Genomic DNA, 17487 nt, shown 5'->3' with positions numbered 1-17487 from the left:
TATTAAGAAAAGAAAACAAAACTATCAACAACCTTTAGACAACCATCCAGCTTAGGAAAAATAGGATTAAAAAAATACAATCAAAAGATTTTACACAACATTTATGGTTGGTGCTGGCTTGTTTATATTTCAAATGCAGAATTTTAATTCATCATATTATCTTTGTAAATCTTATGTATGCCATTATAGATACAGTCATACATATCACACGTTCATGATATCTGTTTCATGATTACAAGATATGGAAATAAAATTGCGAAATATGCTATATATAAAATAAAGAGAACTCTTCTGCTATGTCTGAATTTTGAATAACCATTTACAAAATTAAAACATAATCCAGCTTTATGTAATCCTTATTGAAATACTTCAAAAGCATTTTGAAATAAATTAATTTATGTCTAAGAGGTTATGACGTATATGAACATCATTTGAGAAATGTTCACACGGAACTGATATTGTTTTTGCTTTGGGTTATTTTAGGAAAATCTGAACTTCATGAGTAACAACAGGCATAAAATAACCAAGTCAAGTTATATATTGCAGGCAATTATTATATTCGTGGTTTATGATCTTACATGTATATTTCAAAACTTATCTTATGTAAATGTTAACAATTGTATGAAAATTTCATTTATCATTTTCACAGCTTAATCCATGCTAAAATGTACTCAAATTGACTACTTAACATTTAATTCAGAAAACAAACCAAAAATACAATGTTAGATTATCTCCCATCTTGTATTAAATGATGATCAGTGGCTTTAAAAAAAAAACCAAAAAAACAAATCTATTTTAGTTTGGGAAATTAAACTTTTTACACAGAAAGTATTTTATAATGTACATGTATAAATAGACTAAACTGGATCTAAAAAAAACCCAAAACTTATTTAAATTCTAGAAATGCATAACAGTATGTATAAAAACATTCAAGAGGATTAATGTCATTCCATGATGACATTTATAGACAATAACTATTTAAGATATTTCTTCTCTTACTATTATAAATAGGTTAAAATCACCCAACCAATACTTCCCAATGACCACTTGAGATTTTCTTTGAATAACATGTCTAAATGTAATTAAAGACGTGGGATTAAATAAGGACCCAGGTGACCTCTAGGTTGACTCATATTATTTAACAAGTAGACCCCTTACTTTACACTGGGTTGACAGTTTATCAAACACAATCCTCCATGTTATATATAATAATACGTCAGGCAGTGTAACTACTCTTGATCGTGTAGATATGGTGGGAAAATAATATATTCCTGGCCCTAACATTGTAAACATACCTAGTCATTTAAATTTTTTACACCTGTATACAAACCACAAAGGTACATGTAGCTAGCTTCTAGGTATAAATATGTGGGTGTTATGAGTATCATGATATGTACCAAAATGAAATGGATTTTAATGTCCTAATTTTCTGCACCAACTGAGCTAATGAAGACAGGCATATACCATGTAGTGTGCTATGATTGAAATTTTGTCTGAACAGTGGCGTTTCAGTATTCTCTATTAAATTCCAGTTGCCAATGGTTCTTTTTACATTCAAGCTAACTCGTACAGGGGACCTCTGTCTTTTGAACAACAAAGGACTAGACATTGTTCCTTGCTACTAGCTATAAATATGTGGGTGTTAGCATCATAAAGTTGACTTATTACAATTTAAACTATACTAAAAGTTGACCTTTAACAAATTTCACATACCAAAGAATATTAAAAGTAAAAGATGTCCTGTAATATATTATGTGTACTTAATGCTCACAATATACTTAAAGTATAATGACTATTATAGCTACCGGTATGAAATGGTATAAGGTGTTCTGGAAATACATGTAGTAAATATATCATTCTTGTGTATAATACCAATCATTAAATAGGGCAATGATATGGACTTGAATGAAGTACAAAAATGAAAAAAATAAATTCTGGTATATGTTAATAATTCCTCATTATTTTCTTAACTCTAAAATATGATATCTCTTGTATTTGGATCTTGTCTATGAATATAACAATGACAGACATTTTTTTGATGATAAAAAGTGTAGCAGAGATTGAGATTGCCATTAGATGATGATTTCGTCAGGATAATCTTGCCTGCTGGATTTCCTATAAAAAAAAGGTATTTAAAGCTTGTAATAACATGCTTGTTGCAACCTATTGATTAATTTGGAAGAATGTTTGCGGTTAACAAGGTTATTGATGTGACAATGACACATATTCGATTTCATTTCCCTAAGACCACAGGATTTCCAATTGGATCAGATTTTCAAGATGACGGACATGACACTCTCAGGGCATAATGACATGTCTTCTGAGTCAGTTTTTTTACTTGCTGTGATTCACACTTCTGATTCAATTTGTGAAAAAAAAATGAAATCTGCAGCTGACAAAATAAATGTAAATTGATTGATGTTACACGCTGTTCGTGAGAAGGATGCAGACTACATATTATCTGAAACTGTTGCCTATAAAGCCCAGTGTGATACACATCCTGGTTTATTTCAAACTTAGGAAATACTTTCAACAGTATTTTTTCTACATATCCTAAAACCAGGCTCCAAATTCTAATTTAGTGCTTACAAAAATATTCATATATTTTCATTCAAATAACATTTCATAGCTATTCAATCCATAATTCAATGTTACTTAAAACCAGTGGAATTTAATCATTTTTATTTTTACCCCAAAAGCTAATAAAATAAACTAACATTTAGAAAACCTACAAGGATGAGCAAGCGACTCCACTCATTGTCACGTTCACTTGGGGATCAAACCACGGCACTTGACTCAATGAAAGATTGTATCTAAAGTGTAAGTGTTGGATCACTCGACACCTCCACCCTGATTAGCAATGGAACAAATGACTTTCAATATTCGAATAGTAATATAAGCATTTGATGTGACTACTAATCTAATTACTGGTAAGATGAAAAACCTGCTAAATTAATTGACAGAATGATTTTAGTCCAGATGTCTTTGATTTAGATCAAGAGAATGTGTTGAATTTTAAGGTCTGCTATTATCTTTAATATATATAAATAATAATATTGATTTCCATGGTCTTCAAACAATAAATCACATGTAATAACATATGTCAATGATATTTGCTATAAATGTAGTTTTTATTATTGATCTTGGCTATCTAGAATCGACATATTTATTTGTTTTTCTGTTCATCAATAATCAATTAAATGTCAGGTATGATAAACAACCTAATCAAATATATCAATAATTTACCTGCTAGCTAAAATGAGAGAGAGAGAGTTTTACATGCACTCCACGCAAGCTAGGACATTTCAGGACTAACATATGGTTCATCCAGTATAAGAGAGGGGAATAAACTTAGTACCCCTGCATGGAACTCAAGAACTCTGAACATATTCTCCGACCATCTCTCCAAATATGATATAACTATACAGTTTTACTATAACTATACCGTTTCATACATTTTATTATATTTATATAATATGTATGTGTTTGCCATTTTAACTATGTATATACACACATTTGCACTCATATTATATATATAAATTATTTAGGGAGAGGGGTTTTACATAGGCTATGCTTGTTCCCCAACCCCATTCAGACAACCTGAATAAAAATATTGTTCATAAAAAAAACAAACCCCAAAAAACCATATGGTTCAATTTTATTTCAATAATTTACTTGCACATAAGGGTCTTTAACAGTGGGAGGAAATCGAAGGACCCAGAGAAACCCCACAAGGATGGACAGACGACCCTACTTCTTGTCAGTACAAGTGTGAGATAAAAACGTCACTTGACTAAATGACAGATCTTAAGATGTAAAGCGCATGTCTTAGACCATTCAGATTCCCAATCCCCCAATGTTTTCTGTACTTAGTAAACAATATTAATATTTCTGGTATATAATTTGATTGTCAGGTTAATTATATGTGGGACATCTAACACAGCAAAATAACACAAGCAAGTTTCCCAAATTATACATATATGTATATATTTATATTTTTTTTTTTATTGGCTTAATGTAATTTTGACCAAGACAATTTTTGAATAAACTCCCTGAAAATCACTTGTAAATTGAAAACATCGCTACATCTTACTGATGGTGAGGCAGATGTCGCAATTTTGGACATTTGAAAATCCCCAATGTAACTGTTGAGTCAAATCATGTCAAATTGAATAAAATTGTTAAAAACTTAAAATGTGCTAATTGCCTTTTTAAAATTACTTCATACAGTTTAATGAAGCTGTTATTATACACATTTTTCCATTGAAAGTTAAGACTTTGCCATCTTTTTTTTAGTCTTTTGTTTTATTAGATAAGAAATATTTAAGCATGGGAGTATTTTCGTGAGTTCTGTGTTAAAAACATAGTGAACCCAAGCCATTTTAACAGGCTGGTGTTTTAAGTTCTTCTTTTTAACAGACAGTCGTGTTGACAATAGTTTGAAGGGAGTCAATACAGGAATATAAATAGAGACGAACACCTTAACGCTATTAAACACGACTACATCCTTCTTCGCCTACCTGAGCAAATCTCAACAAACAGTGAAATAGTTGGAAAGGCCATTAGACAACACGTTCAACACGAGGACCCCTGCTAGTCAACGGAATACAAAGACAGCTAAAACAATTGTTGGTGCGGACAAAGTTAGATTCTTGTCCAGACATTGTTGAACCTATATAACAGACGGTGCCATGTTTCTATAGACAAGAGTGCAGTCTATAAATATTATTATTTATTTTTTTGGAAGGTGCATGCCAATTCCTTTACAAATAGACACAGGCCTTATAAATTCTACACTGATAAAGGCCAAACAATTTAATTTTTAGTGCTTTGGCACTTGATAAAAAAAAATAGCCATGTTAGTTGTGTGAACAATTTTTTGTTTAAAATTTCAAAACTTAAATATTTGTTCCCTAACAACAGAAATTCAAATTGGTGTGGCATAAAGATAAATATTTATAAGAAAAACTGATCAATGGAATTTATAATATGTACTGCTATGCAATGGGTGCGTATCCATATATACCATCTACAGGCTTATAGCTCCTTAAGGTCGAAAGTGCTGACTTGATCACAACTGCTCAATCACAACTTCTTCAAACCTTTTTCTACCCCCCCCCCTTTTTCTATTAAGGAAGGTAACTGCTAATTATATAATCACCATACAGACAGGTACATGGGTCATTTAATTCCAATGATCTAATTTTGCAAATAATAATGTCTATTTAACCTCTACACTTTGTGGGTTTGTTTTTTTTGGCCAAAAAAATATGCAGGTTTGTGTTATTTTATTTAAGTTCACCTCATGTACGGTTATGCAAACCTGACCTAGTCACCTAGTCATTATACTGTAAGTCGTGTTTTGTTAAAGGTCTGGATTGTATAGACTACAATAGAACAGAACGATGTGTCGTCTGTAAGATAATGCAACAGCGAGTGTGATTATCGTCAGCTTCTTCTTTGGACTTGTAACCTTTTCCTCTTCACAAATAACCAAATACCTCCCCGTAATCTTTTAATCTAACAAACCCGCCAAAAATCCAAAAATCAACTTACATCAAATCGGGTCTAAACCGATGGATGAGGGCACAAAATGCCAAGCCGTCACGCCATGAAGTTGACATGTCAGTGACATTTACATCTCTGTATCCCTCTGTCCTACGGGCGCACCACTGTTGCAGACCTCTTATTTTAGAAGCCATGTTGTATTGGCACTAAAGGCTTCAAAGTAGTCGACCTTTAACCTTTCAACTTGAAACTGTTAAATCCACATGATTGGCTGCCCTGAAAGAAAAACAGGAAATGAATAAGTTTGAAATAAACATTTGATATTTGCTGAAACATCAAAAAGGTTAATGGCTGTAATCATTTCAAATCTTTTCCGTTAACTCGACAATTTACGGGTTAAACTCCTGTAACTTTTCCCGTAATCCGTTTTATTGTGAAGATAATATATTTTCTTCAACCATATAAATAGTATAGTATAAATACAAAAAAAAATTCATTTTAGTAAATCTTTGTCACATATGTGTTGTTTACATACCACACAATATCTTAACACAAATACATATAAACGGAAATTTTCAAACTTTTAATACTAAAGCTGCATTTTTCGGCCAACATCTATTTGTTCATGGCATAATCCATGCTAAAATGTACTCCAATCGATTTTTTAACATTTAATTAAGGAAAAAAATTTAAAATATCAATGGCAGATAATCAATCTCCTTCCTGGCTTGGATTCAATCAATTGAAAAGAGGTCCAAGAGGTAACACTAACTTGTTTATATAGTCTACAGAGGATGTCAAATTCAATTCATAGTATCTTTGTAAACATTGAATGGAACTGAACCATAGTTAAACTGATATTTCTTTTAGAGATTCAACTTTCACAATATTGTAGTTTTCAAAGCTTTAAAAATCACTCAAATGATCATCAGCAGCATTAATAATGTCTTGGAAAAACTATGTTATGCAAGATACAAACATATTACTTTCGGTGACCGAACACAGCTTAATAATATCAGGATGCTGCATGTTTGATTGGCTTTATATGAATTGCATCCATGTATCCGTATATGATTTTCTACTGTTTTAAATAACAAACATCAAAATATCTAATGTTAATAAACTAGCTTGAATCAGGAGTTGTAATGGCAATAAACTAGCTTGAATCAGGAGTTGTAATGGCATGTTATGATGGAACAATTTATCCAATGACCTCTTAACATCATCATTGTAAACACAAAACAGTACCTCATCTGCAATAATTATAATTCTGCTTGCTGCGTTCTATGTCAATGACTAATAATCCTAACTCAGTAGAAACATTGAACTAAAAGTCTTCAAATCAGTTTAAATTAACATCAAATGACCAGTAGAGTACAAGGTGACCAAGTCTATTGATGTTCTTGATGACCCAGACAGGATGTGACATGTTCTATGTACAGATTGATATACTATAGCTGATTCTATCAGATATATTATCTGTGTATAAGCTTACTCTATATACATGTAATAATAGCATTATGATATAACTTAGATTATATAATCATTACAAGATTATAAAATTATGATGATCAGATCAGATCAAACGGCTAAATCTGCTGTTTGGTATTATATAGTTGCTCATGGGAGATTATTTCTAACAGTCTGCAATTTTACCAAGATTTAAATCAGAAAAACATGTAACACGAAGCATGGTCATACTTATTGCTGGTTAAATCCAATTTACTCCAAAATTTTTTTATAGACATGCATGTCTATAAACTGTCCAAGTACAGTCAAGAAAAGTGGAGACTAACCACAGATTACAGCTGAGAGGACAAACTTTGAAGGTCAACATGTCTGTTGCCCATCCGACAATATTTCTACTAAGCAATAAGGTACAACTACTAGAATAAGTTTCATACAGATATGTCTTGAACAGTTTATCAGATATGCTCTAGAACCAAGTAGTCTATTTCAATATCCTTGTCTTAACTTTGTTATGCACAGGATAAAAAAGGAAACCAGACAGTGGTGCTATAGCCCATTGTTTTTTCGATTCATAACTTCTAAAGTATAATTTACATGCTACAAAAGGTTGTCAATCCTTCCGAAAGACTAGACACTTATCCTTGCACCACTGAAAAGAGGAAATCCTAAATGGACCCTTCAGTTAGTGATCTAGTGACATACTCACTGAACCTTTCTATATACACATACTTGTAAAGTTACATACGGTCTGAAAATGTCCACTTTAATGTTAATTATTCTATTTTGATTTGCAACAATGCACAGTTTACTGTATGATTGTAAATGAAGATGGAAACCTGATATAAATGTAGCAACCTGTGGCAAGAACAAGCATTTTTACCAGATGTTTTAACTGGTGATTTTCTGCATCCAATCTGAACTCTTTATATTTTCAAACTGTCACCATGTGACCTGAAAAAGTTAACTTTCATTGTTGTAAGTACCAAATGTGTGTCTCTTGAAAGCTGTTCCAGATTTCTTTGTCCCAGTTTAAGATTCTGTTACTTCAAGTACAAACAACTTCTTCCTCTAAATAAGAATAGTTCAAGCCATTGTGGTGCATTCTAGCGATCCGTACATGTGGTTTGTGTATGAACAGAATTTGTACTGTTTGCCCTTTGAACTAATTACTTTTTAACAAAGCAAAAACTAGTTCTTTCCAATGTCTGGGCTTCAGCACTGAAAATCATGAGGCCTAGCTGCTATCAATGCAAGTTGTGGTTCAATCCCATGCTTGTATGTGATCAAGAAGGACTACACATTGTATACTTTCTTCAGGTAATTCCTACACACAAGGAAGGATCTATTGAAAAAGATAACCAGTAACAAAATGCCATCATGTAGTTAGTGATATTAGGAAATTCTCCATTTTCCAATAACCATAAACTAATTCTTTCAATGGCATTCAGTAATTGTACAGAAAATACACAGGACACAATTCTATACTTTGTTTGATAACAACTAGAGAAGCCTAGTTGAAATGTCTCTCAATAATTATATTCCATAGAACCATAAATAAATGATAATAATATCTCTATACACCGTATTATTGGACAGAGAAAATGAAATGAAATGAAATGAAATGGGGTTTAACATCCTACTGTTCACAAATTAATGATTATTGCATTAATATGTTTGTTTTAATAATGCCAAGGTCGTATAACTCAGCTAGTTTCCAATAAAGCTAGTATATTCTGTTTCTATCATACATATACTACACATATATGATAGAATACAAAAACACATAAATCAAATCAAGAATCAATTTCACACAAGTGACCTTCATCTATTCATACCTATACTGTACGGTATATATATATATATCTAAACAATTAACTCACCTAGTCAAGCTTATAAAATACGGCATGAATACAGAGATGTTCTACTTCTTGACTAACGGTCCAGGTTGTCATATTATATATAACTACCCTATACATGTATGTTATATAGATATATGTGGTATAAGCTTACTTATTGATTTTTATACCGTTAGCTCACATCCCGTCCATACCTGTCTTTCTTCATCAATAATAAATCTATATTTCACGCTTCAATGCATTTTTTTCACAACCACAAAATTACCAAAAAATAACAGGTAATAAATATCATAAAAAGGAAATAAATTGCACCAAAATTAATAATACCTATACAAATGTATTTATACCAGTATAAAAGGAAATAATTTGCATTAAAATTCAATAATACCTGTACAAATGTATTTATTTAAAAATATTTCATATCAAGAATTTATTTAATTTAGACTGAGATTATGAGTGAGGTACATATGAATGACAAAGGGGATTCACCTAGGTGAGTTACTCAAGCGTACTGGAAAACAAAACCTTCTTCATTTCAATAAATTATGGACATGATATAATTTTTAATAAATTTCATTTAAAATATATAATTTAATTCCAATGAATGTAGAATCAATATTTACAAAAAAATTTTTTTTTTCAGTTTATGCTGAACCAAAATTGAGGAAAAGGCATTCTTTTTTGGGGGGACAAATACACATCATGCATTTAAATTCAGGTAATAATGGCAATCATAGCCTTAACCCTAACCAGTTCGTGTTCAACTCTTGTCACTAAAACATTTTCTGCCCCTAAATATAGAGTTAGAGAGGAGAAAATATGTATGTTTAGATACAATATAAGAATATCCTAAAATAACTTTTAGACTTACCATTACCATGTAAATCCTGATTTTAGTTTAATAACTTATAAAACGCGTATATCACTAATAACACAAGCTTGTCATTTACGACAGTTGAATGCAACAACATGTTCAATTGAGGATTTTCTGGTTACTACATGTAAACTGACCACACTGAACTTAATACTAACAGTACAGGCTATTTACCTTAAAACTAGCTTCACTTTTAATTAATGATGTTTACAAACAAGCTTAACATTAATACTGTGGACTCAGCCCAAGGCAGTAATAGCACAGATTAACTTACAACAAAAAGGCCAAATATGGACCTGCGATGAAAATCAAATCGGACAACCACTTTTAGTTGTACAATAATATTTTGCTGTTTTCAAGAGCCACTACAAATCACAACAGTTTACAATAAAATATACAAAAGCAGAACATTTGCTTACTGGTTTAACTATATTTGGTTTCCTTTGTTAATATGTTTCAGGTCTAAGAACAATTTCAGGATTTTACAAGCCTGTTTGGTGAAACACCTGTGTGACTGGCTAGTAGTGTTGCCTAGTCAATCTGAGAATATATCAAACCAAGGTCCATCATATACACCACATATATATTGGCATGCATTTAAAAACAACATTTGACAATTCTAATTTAGTAAAGAGTATGCAGCAAATTGACTTTATACATATAGATGTATGACTCGTTAATTCAGTTTTTAAGTAAAAGAAATAATTAATTTACCTGACAACAGAAAGCTAATAATGTTAAACAACTAACCATTGCTACATCTTGATGTCTATCACAAGTGGTTGTTGTTTAGAAATGGTAGATAGATAACCTGTGCACCGATAACTTAAATCAATAACTATTACACAAACCAACTACAAATGTTAACAGGTACAATGTAGATAATGGACCCATAATATTAATAGTAGATTAATCACAAAGTTCTATGGAAGAAATTTACTGAATTTTATGCTTGAAAACGACAAGAGAATCAATAATCTTCTTCCATAGAACATTTTTGTGATAATTTAAAGGCTTGATGTATCATTTAGTCTAAATAGTAATCCCTTGCAAACTACAATATTGAAAAAGTTTAATCTCTAACAATAAACCTAACTCTCCACAATCAGAGGACCAGACTCTTTGTTACCTATTTAGGTTGTTTTCCGGTATTTAGTGTGTTTTCTGGTATTTAGTGGTTTTCCAGTGTTTTCCAGTATTCAGTATAACATGGTGTTTTCCGGTATATAGTATTGCCGATAAGAATATCAGTCCCAAAATAATTCAAATCCAATCAGTATTTACAATGCTATGATCAAATGAAATTTCATCAATCTATGCTGCTCGAGTGGAACAAGACACAGCCATCTTATTGACAGTGAAAAAACCTGATAGGCCTAATTTAAATCCAAGCTGGAAGATTATCTAGCATTGGTATTTTGATTTCTTATTAAAATGTTAAATAATCAATCTGAGTACATATTTAGCATGTATTAAATTGTGAGAAACATGATGTTTTAGCAAAAATGCAAATGAAGCATACCGCTTACAGTACATATTAATAGTGGATTAACTATACATGTACCTATCAAATTCTTACTCCCTTATGTCTTACCTTATCTGAAACAATGTGTTGGTAGACTGTGGATAACATTGGTTTAACCCTAATTAACTCTATTCTAATTGATAAGCTGACCTATTATCAGATCTGGACTTGTTAATTAATAAGTTATTGGATAGAAAGAACTTGAATAATTAAACAGTTCCAAGTGTGAAAAACAAAGTTGTTTGTCTTAAACAATGCCAAAATGGTGTAGACAGACTGGTATATGCTTATTTATCTTATACAAAATGTACTGGTGATAATTAATAACAATAATATTTCACAATATTTTGATAATACCAATCCTCAATTCAATTTTTGAACTTTGATCATAATTGCAGACCTTAATATACAGCCTATAATATAAGCATATCACGGTCATGTGATGCACATTGTATAAATCAAATAGATTGTAATATATATGGTGCTTATCTAGTTACACAACAATATAGGGAAGCCTGTTGCGACCATTTTATAATCGTGAAAACTTGATGGTGAGAAGTAGAAAGAATCTTGCTACGAGACATGACTTTCATTCCTGCAACTTTTTGCTGCCCCACCTTTAACAATCCTCATTTTCTTGCACCCTCATCCTCTTAACTTCATGGTACCTGGCTTTTGAAAATCCTCAGCAAGAATATAGGAATATTTTTTCTTCTACTCAAATGCGAGAAGTCCAAGTACGAGGAAGTCAAAGAAATATAATCTGGAGGTCTTGTCGCAGTTTTGGCCATGAAACTTCTTCTGGATTGTTTAGTGTGGGTTCCCCATGTTGGTGGTGCAGGAGGGAGGACCTGGCTTTAATATTCTGACATGGCAGTCCAATGTATGTACTTTTATAAAGCTTGTCTTATTCTGGTGTGCAGTGGTATGTTTAAAGATGCCTATGATTCCTCCTTTTTTTGCTTTTCACCAGGCATACCTAATCTCTATTAACCTGTATTAACTGTGCAGAATACTACTACTACTACTACTACTACTACTACTACTACTACTACTACTACTACTACTACTACTACTACTGTAGTTCTTTAACATCTGATTCCACAAAAAAGATATCGGGGACAATCTGCACAGAACTTTTTGTTGTCATAATCAATTACACCCCCGTTTAATAACTTGAGTCCTGCCTCTTCTGAAATCTTGAAAAAACATCCTGATGCATCTCTAACCAAATATGGAATAGTTTGTATACAGACAAAGATAGAAAAAGATGTCTAATTGTTGATTGTTTTAAATTACACCAGAAACCTGATTTTCAGGTGGTAAATAAAGAATGTACTGGATGTTACACACTGACTGATATTTGATCATCTAATATAAAGAGACAAAGAAGATTTAAATTAAATGTCTGATTGTTTTTATCTGGTAGAATGTACATCCTGACCAATAAAAATACATTTCTATTAATCTTTAAATCTTGTACATAAAGTAAATTCTTGTTTAAATGATATGTTGGTACAATGTACTATCTGATCATGGGAATCAGGGACCCAGTTCACAAGAATTAAAATATGACAATAAATATAATGATTTTAAAAATGGTGCCTTACTATGGCAACCGATATTAACATGTATTTTAATAGATTTTCAGTTTTTTGTGGTCCATGGTCCCAATGTACTTGAAATTTTGGGTTTATAATATTAAACAATCTTCAAGAAAAGAATAGAACATAATCCCGAGCTAAATTATGCACTGTAACAATTAAATGAGCAACAGACCTGTATGGGAACAAAGGCTATTATTCATAAAGGTTTTAGTTTTGAAAACATTTTACATTTGATCATGCATTTTATTAAGGCATCAGGTATGACAGATGGCTGAATAAATCAAATCTATTTTTCTGAATTGATTTTCTGTTATTGTTAACACCTGGATTCGGTTTTAAACCCCAAAAAAGTATATTGTCATAGTTGCCCATGAAGTCGATGATAATAAGCCAAATAAGATCCAGGCTGATATGAGCACAGATTGCAAGATATTATTTGGGCATCTTCACAGACATTAACTAAGACTGCCAATAATTAAAGTCTATTACCGCATACATGTATGTTTTAGGCAAGGTACTATATTGTAACATCATTAATGTAGGAGTCATATAACATATGATAGTAAACTGAATAAAATTAACGGTAGATCAACTCCTAGATAAGATTCAATCAGATTAAAAAAAAAACTCCCAACAAAATATTTTACCCAACACTTATGGTTGGCTAGTTTATAGTCGCAAAGGATGAATTTTCAGTTCATCATCATATCTTTGTAAATACTGAACAGAATTTAACTATTTTAAGACTGATAACCCTTTTAGAGATTCAACTTTCACAATACTGTTGTTTATAAAATCACTCAAATGATGATCAGCAGCAGCTTTAATAGCATTTCTATATTGACACAATGTGACAAAGTACTCCATAACTTTCATCAAAGTTAGACTATATTCTCTTATATAACATATTAACATTTACTCCGATGCAATAAACTTATTGGACCCGATATATTAATGATCTATGATATAAGATATACTGTCCACTACATATATTTAATTACACACTTAATCAATCCGGCATGCACTGACAATGCTGTTTATTAAATAGAATTCGCAGTCAGCTATACGAAGGTACATGTATATAAGACCCTGTGTTTTCTTTAGTTGAAAAGACTTAGGAGACTTGGTTTGGAGAGCAGAGACGAATTGAGACGAGCACATGGACTCACCCAAGTTCAGCCGCTGCTGTGGCAGCGGGATGGAATGGTTGTAATATAGTCATGCACCATGTTAACGTTATGGTTTATGTTCCTGATGTATTTAAGTTCCTGTTTGGTTTATGTTCCTATATTTATGTTCCTGTTTGATTTATGTTTCTGTTCCCGATGTAAATAAATACTATATTTACTAAACTGATCTTCAGTTATCACTAATAGTGTTACAGAGACAGCAAATGATCAAAAAAAAAAAATTCTTTTAATAAATTTCCAGACTTAAAAAAAGCGATGAAAATAGCCCTTTTGTGTAAACTAAGGATTACTGAATACTTATCTCTAAAAGACATTCATGCTACTACTATTACCCTGTCAGGTTTGTACGACGAGACACAATGGTACAAAAAACTAAAAAAAGAAAAACCTCTAAAAGTAACCATTTAAAATGTACTTACTTACCTAAGATGAAACAAGACATAACTAACCAAATACAGATTACCTAAAACTGTATACATGACTTATATTTGTCTCTTGAGAGAGTATCTTATATAAATCACAACCATGGGTTTGAGTCTAATGAAATGTCATCTATCACTTCTGTTACACATTTGTACGCATTATTTCCCAATTTGCAATACCTGTCAACACTGATTTAAATCTACAACCATTACAAGGAAAGACTACATAACAAATTTATTTTGTATAATTTAAATATTTGTGAGAAAAAATTAGAAGTGAGAGAAATAGGGTTTAATGTCAACCTGACACAAGTATTTAAATAGTGTTCGATAACCACACAAGAATCTCCTATCAATTTCAGTAATTGTATTACATAAAGTTTTGTGGTTTATTTAACTTCAAGACTTAAACAAGCTATATAAATAAAGCGAGAACCAATTTACTTGATTTCAATTCAATGTTCATTTCATCATCACTAAACAGTCCGTATTTTAGAAATATGTAATTTCTGTGAGTGTTTTATTTAGTTTCAAGTACATCTGCTAGAAAGAAGAGATTTTTTTTATTTGATTTCAATTCAATGCTCACATCTTCAAACAATTTCATCATCACTAATCAGTCTATATTTTATAAGATAACATGGTAGAGAGAGTGTCAAATGGTACAACTGAACAGAAGACATCTATCTCTATCATTAAAACATCATCAAAATACACTGATTGATAACTTACCTTAATTAAATGAACTTAATTAGATTCCTTTTCTTCTTTTATGTGACATCCGAGATACTAAATGAAGATATATGTTAGGGAATACTGAATAGTTAGTTTACACCCTACTCCATACACAATGTTGACTAGAAGAGATTGGAGACCGTTGTCGTTGTATTAAGAACCACCTGTGGTAATGTGAAGGAGCTGTATAAATAGGGCACATGTGATGCAAACCATGGTATAAATACAAATTATGTGACTCATATCTTTCAACTTTAGACTATAACAACATTCATGAATTGAGTCTCTTAAAGGGAGGAAGGGATAGTTTTATTATAGCTTTCATTGTTTAGTATACCTACTCCCACACAATATATAATCAAATAATACAATTAAATTATATTTCCTATACATTACAATTTAGAACATTTTCCTATCAGGTCAATGGAAGTACATACGTCTTTATCTAAATCTTATTCCCTTTTGTTTCAAAATTGAATAAATATAATAGATATCTACATATGTACTATATATGTATTTTCAAAAAAATAAATAATCACCTCTCATCTTATTGAATCATCATTTCTGAAATCAATTATCTTGAACAAAAGACCAACATCCTCCTCCTATCATGTCGTAGAATCTAATACTGAACAAGAGATGGCAAGGCTATGAGAAATAATATAGCCCTCCTACAAATACGAACCTGTGACATACGTATGATATGTATATCAGCTTCTGAACACGTTCAAAGGAAACCGAGTCAGAATGTAAGGTGTCAGATCATTAACCATTTTACTAACATGACTTGATGCTTAAACGTGATTGAAAACAAAAATACAACATATAATCGTTTGCTATGTAAACTTCCCAACAGTCGTGGAAAATACTGATTTTACATGTACATGACAATATGTCAGGTACTAGCAATGATCTAGTACCTGACATGTTGAGTTTGGTGCCGAACTTGTATTATCATTAAATATGATCAAAAACAAGACAAATCTATGCCAGACAAAATGACAGGCACCATTGTGATTGTGCTTGACAAAGTCTGAATTCGTGCCTGTCAATGTCTGTGATAGGTGCCTTATTTCCAGGCAAGGCCTAAATAAAGAAAAGTGATATTGAATGTTCTTCAGAGGGTGGTCACTATTAAATATCAACTCATATAACAATCAATGCTAAAGTTCATATAAGACATCTGTTGATAAGATCAATGGTATGAATTCCTTTTCCTTTATTTAACCAATAATAAAACTGTTGAATATAATTTAACGTCACACATTTCAAAATATTCAAGCTATTCTTATATGATTTTGATGACATTTTAATGAATGTATACCTTTCTCTGTGTGTAGTTAAACTGAATTCAAAGGATATACAAATATAGTTTAATTTAAATATCCAGTCTACATTATATATACATGTACATCTACAAAAAATAACAATACACTCTTTAAACTTGGCTCAATTGATTTCAATACATGTTGATCATATATCAAACTTGTGATAAGAAACATTGGATTCAAGTGAGCGTTTCAGCATTTAAATGTATTATGTACATGCATACAATTTCATCCATGACCATAACACATGTATAAATGAATGAAATGGGGTTTAATTACCGTCTACATGTACCTTTCTGATCCTACCGATTTAATGAAGGAACGTAGGAAGAAAAATGTGTTGAATGTTAATTAAACTTGTTGATGAAATGAATTATAGTCGCTATTGTCAATTCCTTGCAAAATACAATATTGTGAAAGTTATGCTAAAAGGGATATATAGGTCCACAAATGGATATGTAACCTTCAGTATTTACGAAGATATGATGAATTGAAAATATAGATAAGATTTGATAGGCCTCTTTTTAACCTGATTGAATCCAAGCTGGAGATTATGTACCAATATTTTGCTTTCTTAAGTAAATGGTAAATAATCATTTTGAGTAAATTTTTATCAAGGATTAAGCTATATATATCTATATTTCATAATTATGCAACATAAACATTGATTATAAATGACACATCAGATTCTGAAAATACATAGAGCAAGAAAATGAAAGTCTAAATTGCAAATAAAGATCAGTAACTTTAGCTGAAACTAAATGTACAGAATATCATAAATTATTTTTTTTCACAAAATAAATATATTTGATTTTTACCCCCTTACATCAATGTCTAGAGCTCTAATCTTTTGTTTTGATCTTCTAAAATACTATATACATGTAAATAACACTTTTCAGCCAACATTTAGGTCCAATATAATGTCCGTGACCTAATCAGTGAAGTGTATCTAATGTATCTGTGACCAGTAGT

General features: G+C 31.2%; 1 protein-coding gene across 5 annotated transcripts in view; it reads right to left on the bottom strand.

Annotated features, from left to right (window-relative positions):
* Window positions 1-17487, bottom strand: part of LOC126809672 (MICAL-like protein 2) — a 51500-nt gene that overhangs the window by 22487 nt on the left and 11526 nt on the right. Inside the window, exons 1-2 of one of the 5 annotated variants that reach the window (XM_050534345.2) lie at window positions 15185-15399; window positions 5557-5784 (exon numbers count right to left, since the gene is read on the bottom strand). In XM_050534345.2, the coding sequence (XP_050390302.2) occupies window positions 5557-5702 (146 nt within the window). In that variant the 5' untranslated portion in view covers window positions 5703-5784; window positions 15185-15399. Of the gene's footprint in view, window positions 1-5556; window positions 5785-15184; window positions 15400-17487 lie in introns of those variants that run through there. The other 4 variants (XM_050534344.2, XM_050534341.2, XM_050534343.2 and 1 more) reach the window with 4 other exon arrangements.

This window comes from Patella vulgata, chromosome 2 (assembly GCF_932274485.2).
Source record: "Patella vulgata chromosome 2, xgPatVulg1.2, whole genome shotgun sequence".
In the NCBI taxonomy this organism is placed as follows: Eukaryota; Metazoa; Mollusca; class Gastropoda; family Patellidae; genus Patella; species Patella vulgata.
This window is presented reverse-complemented; position numbering and strand designations above follow the sequence as displayed.